The 7,138-nt window shown below is 41.6% G+C and overlaps 1 protein-coding gene across 4 annotated transcripts; it reads right to left on the bottom strand.

Annotated features, from left to right (window-relative positions):
* Positions 1-337: 337 nt before the first annotated feature.
* Positions 338-5,013, bottom strand: HOXD8 (homeobox D8). 4 transcript variants are annotated; one of them, XM_056794025.1, is made up of 3 exons: positions 4,412-5,013; positions 2,297-3,380; positions 338-1,847 (listed from the first exon to the last, which is right to left on the bottom strand). In XM_056794025.1, the coding sequence occupies exons 2-3, from the start codon at positions 2,922-2,924 to the stop codon at positions 1,552-1,554; spliced, it is 924 nt and encodes a 307-aa protein (XP_056650003.1). In that variant the 5' UTR covers positions 2,925-3,380; positions 4,412-5,013; the 3' UTR covers positions 338-1,551. The 4 variants fall into 4 exon arrangements, with proteins under 4 accessions (XP_056650003.1, XP_016289209.1, XP_016289208.1 ...); XM_016433723.2 differs by lacking the exon at positions 4,412-5,013 and having other exon boundaries at positions 338-573; positions 1,705-1,847; positions 2,297-4,385; XM_016433722.2 differs by lacking the exon at positions 4,412-5,013 and having other exon boundaries at positions 338-1,844; positions 2,297-4,384.
* Positions 5,014-7,138: the final 2,125 nt, after the last annotated feature.

Genomic DNA, 7,138 nt, shown 5'->3' with positions numbered 1-7,138 from the left:
TCCTAAACCGATAATTTCTATATCAGTCTTGTTAGCTATATTCTGTAAAACCAGACAGGACAGGACGATTTTATATGTCTCAGGAAGCTTATAATGTGTTGTTCAGGTAATTTCAAAGTCTTCATTGAATCTTAGAAAAATTACTTACAGAGAGAAGCATGGGGGAGGGGCATCAGACTGTAACATTTTGGAAGCTTCCTCGTGTTTTTGTTTTTCTGGGTCGTGTATGCAAAAAAATAAAATGGATGCACCAAAATGAACTTTGCTGTCAGATGATGCGTTGTGGCTTATGGGAAATCTTTGCGGCGCTACAGACACAGGTTCATTGAAGGAGATCTTTCCTGTTTTGTTTTGTTTTATTGAAGGGATAGATATGTTCTATTAGCGGCTGTTACACAAGCATTTTAGATGTTTCCTCAAAGTGTTCATTTCAAATAGGTGGAGCCATTGTTTTCATGGATGAAACAAACATGAAGACGTACCAGTCAACACAAGCGAAGATGTAGTTTTCAGTTGGCTCAACATGATTTCATGAACAGAGTGCAGGTAATACAAATAAATATGGCACCTACTCTATAAACAAAGAAAAACCATGGAGTTGGTACAAAGAAACGACTTAAGGAAATTACAATAGCGGTTCAAATTGAAAGTAGGAGGAAAGTTGGGGGCAGGGGGGAGCAGTATTTAACCGTGCCACTGGCCCGGTGCGAATAGTGATCAAGAATATCATTTGCTTTTCAAGTATTCATTCATTAGATGATTTAGTTGGCACAATTTGCATGGACTTTAGGAAAAGATTAATTGTCAACTTTGACGTTGTAGTAAAACTTTCGTCACCGGTACAGTTTCCATAAACTTAAGTGCTTTTGCAAGTCCCAAGACTATATATAGAGTGCACTTTTGCAGCTAATGTTGTGCTTTTAAGATATTTGGCCCAAACTTTTCCCCGAGATATTATATATATATAAATGCAAAAAAAAAAAAAAAGAATCTTTAGGAGTAAACAAAAGGCACCAAAGCCATTCATTACAAAAGCGGTAAGGGAAAAAAAAACATAAATAAAACATTTTACATTTATTTTAATCAAATAATATAAAGTAAATATTCTGCTGCATAATTTCTTCAAAAAATTAATAGATTTATTTTAATTTACTCACCACAAGAAAAAAAATTTAAAATGTTCAAGTGCACTTGTTTCGATTAATAAAGCATTTTTAGGTTCAATTTCTCGTGCTTATCATTAGGAAGTTTATGTTGTTGAGGCAAATCACCAGCTTGGATATTAAAAATTACAATTTTAAAATATTGCTACAAAGTCAATATCAAATTTCCACGTAAAGTACAGCTTAATTGTTTCTATGCTGTGTCTGAATTTTAAAAAAAAAACCCAAACAACTCCCAAAGCAAAGAAACATCAAGAACAGTGACATTACGGTAGCCTGGAATACAGGTAGACCCTTTACAACAATAACAACAAAAAACAAGTGGCATTCACCAGCATATGTTGATCATTATTTTTAATAGTCTACGGTAAAAATTTAAAGGCATAAGTTAATTTGTCTGGCCCTCAGCTCTGTCCTCTTCCAGATCGTGTGCTTCTTTTTTTGTTTCCCCTTCCTTTCCCTCCTGCCTGGAAACTGGAAATTTGTCCTTGTTGTTCTCTTTTTTCCATTTCATTCTCCTGTTCTGAAACCATATCTTTACCTGCCTCTCGGTGAGTCCTAGAGCGTGGGAAACCTCAATCCTTCTCTTCCTGGTCAGATAAGGGTTAAAAAGGAATTCCTTTTCCAGCTCTAGCGTTTGGAAACGACTGTACGTTTGTCTTCCTCTCCTCCTACCAGGAGCTGCTGATTAAAACAAACAAAAAAGGAAAAGAAACAGTTTTTAAAAGCACAGAGTTTATTGGTGTCTCTGCTTGTTGGTAGAGATTTCTCTTACATGTGGGGGGAAACACCTATATTACTATATTCTACATCCATAATAAATAGGTGTGTATGTATGGAGAAGGGTAGAAAGTATCCACAAATTATTCTGGCAGTTGTAGCCTTACACTTTTCTACTTTTAATATATACATATGTGTGTGTGTGTGCATATAAACACACTATTACTTTAAAACAAGAGCCACTGAAGTTACAGTGGGGGGGAAGGAGTTTAAAGCTAAAACGTGAGATGGAAGCAAATTTTCCCCCTCTTTCACTCTCACACTCTCTCTCTCTCTCTCTCTCTCTCTCTCTCTCTCTCTCTCTCTCTCTCTCTCTCTCTCTCTCTCTCTCTCTCTTTAAACTGCATCCCAACCTTGTGGTCTCATCCAGGGAAACATTTGAGAAGGAGACGAGCTCTGATTTAAGTGGTCTGGGTCCTCGCCAATATTACCACTGGACGATTTACAGTCAGGATATTGTACCAGCTCGGCCTCTTGCTGGGTCGTAAAAATCGGCTGTCTCTGTAAGTTATCGTATCCGTAAAACTTAGCGGGCTCCCCGTGACAGGCAATCCCACTGCAGGGGGGAGGCGGCGGAGGAGGAGGAGGCGGAGGAGGAGGAGGATGCGGAGGAGGAGGGGGGGCCGGCTGGTAGGCTGAGGCCGGGCTCCCCCCGGCGGGATGATAATAGTCCGGGCCCCCTCCGCCGCCGCCCCCGCCGCTAGTGGATCCCGGGTGAGGCTGCTGCTGCGGCGGCTGCTGCTGCGGCTGGTGGTGATGATGGTGATGGTGGTGATGCTGGAACCCGGCGGCGCTGTTACTATACAACTGCAGGGCCGCGGCGGCTGCAGCGGCGTGGCGGCCGCTGACATCGGGTGCAAAGTGACAGTCGTAGTAAGTGGGATTGATGGCCTCGCCCGCCGCCGCCGCCGCCGCTGCTGCCGCCGCCGCCGCCGCCGCCTTGTACTTGGAGTACAACGGGTTCACAAAGTAGGAGCTCATCGGGACGAGCGGCGCGCTCTAGGGCTGGGGCGGTGGCGGCGGCGGCGGCGACTGCGGCGCGAAAGGGCGGCCCCGAGCAGGGAGGGGAGAGCGCGCGGGAGGAAGCGCGAGGGAGCGGCCGAGTGCCTCTTGTGGTGCTTTTGCCGCCGCCGCCGCCGCTACGTCGCTGCCACCTCCGAGGGCCACGGAGCCGAAGGGCTTTAAGCCTGGACGTTCATTCCCCTGCCGTCGCGCGCCGCTGTGGCTTTCGCGCTCACTCTCTAGGTCTGGGGCCCCCGCGCGGCCGCCCGGCTGCGCCCAGCCCCCGCGCGCCCTCCTAGCTCTGCCCCGCGCGCCACTCACTCTGCCTCTCCAAGCGCGCAGCGGCCGGGGCTCCAATATAATCGGCGGCGCCCCGGGTGACCTGCCCCGCTGCCTCCACTGTTTCCTATTAGGCACAAGGCGGCCCTGAGCGTACTAGGGGAAAAAAAAAGAAGGAAAAAAAAAAGAAAAAAGTGCACCTAAGCGCAGGGGTGGGGGTGGGGGGGATCTTTGGCTTCAGTTTACATTTGCTACACCGGAGGCAAAAGGAAAAAAAAAACTTTCACCGCCACCCCTCACCTCCTCCCTCACATAACCCCCCCACTCTCCCCTCCCACAACTCCCGCCGCCGCCGCGGCTGCCGCCTATGTGCGCTCTGGCAAGGCATTTTTGCACAACGCCACTGAGCGGAGAGGCAGAGAGATGAGAGCCGAGATAACCAACGCGGAATGATACAGTGGTTTCGAGAGAAGGTCACTGAAGCTCAACGGGACAACTCACTCCCTAGAAAGGGATACATCCGCTGGCCTTAAAGGAGGCCCATAAAGTAGCACTGCCAAGGGCTTACTGTCCCTCCCTGATGGGATGGGAATGGCAAGTCCCAGAGGCAGGAAAAGGGGGAAAGGCAGAGCCTTACACTTGGGAGAGACGAGTAGGTCACTCACAGAAGGCACAAAGTAAACCATCCCCTGAACTCCTGTAACATGCCATAGAGAACCCTCTTTTTATTTTGTACTGTACTAAAAGTATACAAAATAATCCAGTATATAGTCCGGAAACATTCGTATGTGTCCAAGGAAATGGGCACATTGTATGCTCTGGCCGTGAGTTTTTGCTTGGAAATTTGAAAGTAGTTTCATTAAAATGCATACAAGTAGTCTAAAATCCTAGGTGTTATCAAAGCGAATCAAAACTATTTTCCAGCCCAGCAGGTCGTTTGGAAATGAGATGTACATTTACCCTTGACGCACTGCATGCATGGCTGAGGCTCTCAGGTTAATTGATATTTAATGGAAATCATGTCTATGAATATACTTTCCATCATTTCACCCTTAGTGGACGTCATTCTCTAGGCAAAGGGAGGGGAGGGAAGAGAAAAAAATATGTGGGTGATAAATTAGCATAGCTTGAGGAAGGATTAGAAAATAAGAAAGAAATGTTCTGAGAAGAGGAAAAGAAGAACTCACATTCCAGCTTGTTGGTAATTCTTCAGGTACCGGACACGCAGCTTTCAATCCGGCTCAAGTGCAGAGCATGGTTAGGCTTTGTTTCAAGCTGGGAGGGGTGCCTAAAACCTTCCCCTAGTCCCCTTCATATGGAACAGAATGGTGTGATAAAATTCTGGAAACAAAAGGGATTCAGGTCTCTATGTTTAGGATCCCACAAGTTCTAATATGATCCAAGGAAGCTCCTATTTATCTAAAATTTTAATTCCGTGAAAGTCTTTGATAAGTCGCATATAATAAAGGTGTGTGTAGGAAGGAAAGAGAGGGAAAGAGAGAGAGAGAGAGAGAGAGAGAGAGAGAGAGAGAGAGAGAGAGAGAGAGAGAGAGAGAGAGAGAGAGAGAGAGAGAGAGAAAGAGAGAGAGAGAGAGAAGGAAGGAAGGAAGGAAGGAAGGAAGGAAGGAAGGAAGGAAGGAGGAGAAAGAGATGAAAAAGATGAAGTGAGAAAGAAAGAGGCAGAGAGAAGACTGGGCTGAGATCTAGGCTGTAAGAAGAAGCAGCTTGGGCCATGTGGCAAAGTCTGGTGTGAATCCGCAAAAATATTTATGATTCCAGAAAATATACTCCAAAGCTGATTCGCATTACAATCAATCTCCTTCTCCACCCACCTCTCTTCTTTTTCTCTCTTCCCCCTTTTAAAATGTCCAATAAATGTACTGGGTGTTCCCCTTCTCCCCCCACCCCACCCTCAGTTTGTCTAGGTTACCAAGCAAATTTTTTCTGCTGTATAAATTTATGTTGTAAGCACTTCAAGCTGACCAGCCTTTTGAGCAGAAATCCAAGATTCACAAAACCCACCTCGGAAGAGTTTCCAGTTTAACCTAAAATGCATTCAGGCAATACTGAAAACCAAAGAAGAAATGTGGTTTTAAAACAGGAGACTGTTTAAAACTGACTGCAGGGATGTTATTTCCAGCTGCATAGACACTCCTTTTGTGTTGGTCTACATCACTAACATAATCTTAAAGTAATTTCAGGAATATTTGATTCTATACTTTACAAATGGAAAAAAATTTTCAAGATGATAGAAAAAGTTTAACTTGAGTCGCTTTAATTATGTAGTTGCAAGTTTTTTATATAGATTGATATTGCATGAATATACAAGTTACAAATGATATGGATTTTATTGATATTGGAGAAGAGATTTTTCATTTCTAGTTAGAATTATTTATATATTTCCAATGGATATTGAAAATTCTAAAGACTGAATCTGATATTTATCAATTTGTAAATATTTTCCAAAAAATTCAGAGATTGTTTTCAATTAAAATGAAAGGACTTAGAAAATTAGAACAATGATCTCTTTAGCTGTGTGTATACGGGTATTTTAAAGCCTGATAATATGTCAGTATGTCCAAACTGAATTAAAAGAACACACCATGTAAATATTGCATTTCTTTACTTTTCAGGAGTGATGAGTTTCTGGTAATTGAGCTGAAACCCCATATTTTTATACAATCAGGCCTAATTCAGAAAACACTACAAAGTTTCCATTTCTATAAGGAAAAAAAATACTGGAAGCATTAAAAAAACTCCATTTATAGTCTATATAATACAGTGTTATTAACTTTGTAAATAAAGGCATATTACTTTGGACATTTCTATTTTGGTAAAATATGCTGAAATACAATCCTTTTTATAGTTTCTAGGATAACAATTTCTAATTTTTTAAAAAATATTGAGCCAAAATTTTAGTTCAAACAAATGTGGATAAAGGATTGGATGTTTCAGTTTGTGTATTATTTGTTAAAATCGTCCTAATTTGGGATTGAAATAGCATTGTAAATACTTTTAATAAAAATGTTTCGGAACAAGAATCCTAAGCTTTATGGGTTCAGAAGGTGGAGCAACAGCGCTCTCTAGTGGCCATATGAAATTGCTATCAGCCCCAACTCATCTTCCTATTCAATACTTTAAGCCAATTTAAAATTGGCTCGCTCTGTGTATTTCTCTGTCTCTCTGTCTCTCTATGTCTCTGTTTCTCTCTGTGTGTAACTTGGTTAATAATGTTATATTTCCCCCCTTGCTTTTCAACAAGTAAAGTGAGGTAAACAGAGAACTAATTAAAAATAAGGAGAGACTGGATGGAGATTGATATGAGTTCAAACCTTATTAATAACCGACACACTTACAGCTACTAACATTTCTGAATCAGCATTGTTCCTACTATCCTTTTCAATCGCGCTTATTCACTGAGTTTAATATTTAAAATAAGATTCACAATCTTCCAAGTACTGACTGCAAGTTTTATTCCCCTCAAGAGAACAGATTGAAAACTACCACTAATTACAAGCAAAGTCAAAAATCTTAACTTTCTTCTTTAAGAGGCTGTTGCTACTGAAGATAATCAATAATTAATTTTTATTCTTATAATTTTTTTATTATTTTACTTCTTTGAGTTTCTTTGCTCAAATACTTGCTGAAGTATTCCTTACCCTTTAAACAAGATTTAAAACTTTTTTTCTAATATGGGATTGATGAACTGAACAGCTGAACAGATCCATTCTTCCATGTGTATGTTTGGATTTAAATGCATAACAATATGCTTTTTGTAATAATTCCAAAAGGCACAGATGGAATTGAAATTCTATGCGGTTCTGCTTGGACATGAAGAACAAAAGCTGTCACAAATTTCAATGTTTTCTACTAGTTTAAAAATTTTACATTTTCCCTTCATTGAGGTGAAAGTT

Source organism: Monodelphis domestica, chromosome 4 (genome assembly GCF_027887165.1).
Source record: "Monodelphis domestica isolate mMonDom1 chromosome 4, mMonDom1.pri, whole genome shotgun sequence".
Classification (NCBI taxonomy): Eukaryota; Metazoa; Chordata; class Mammalia; order Didelphimorphia; family Didelphidae; genus Monodelphis; species Monodelphis domestica.
The sequence above is the reverse complement of the archived record's forward strand: the minus strand, read 5'-3'. Positions and strand labels throughout refer to the sequence as shown.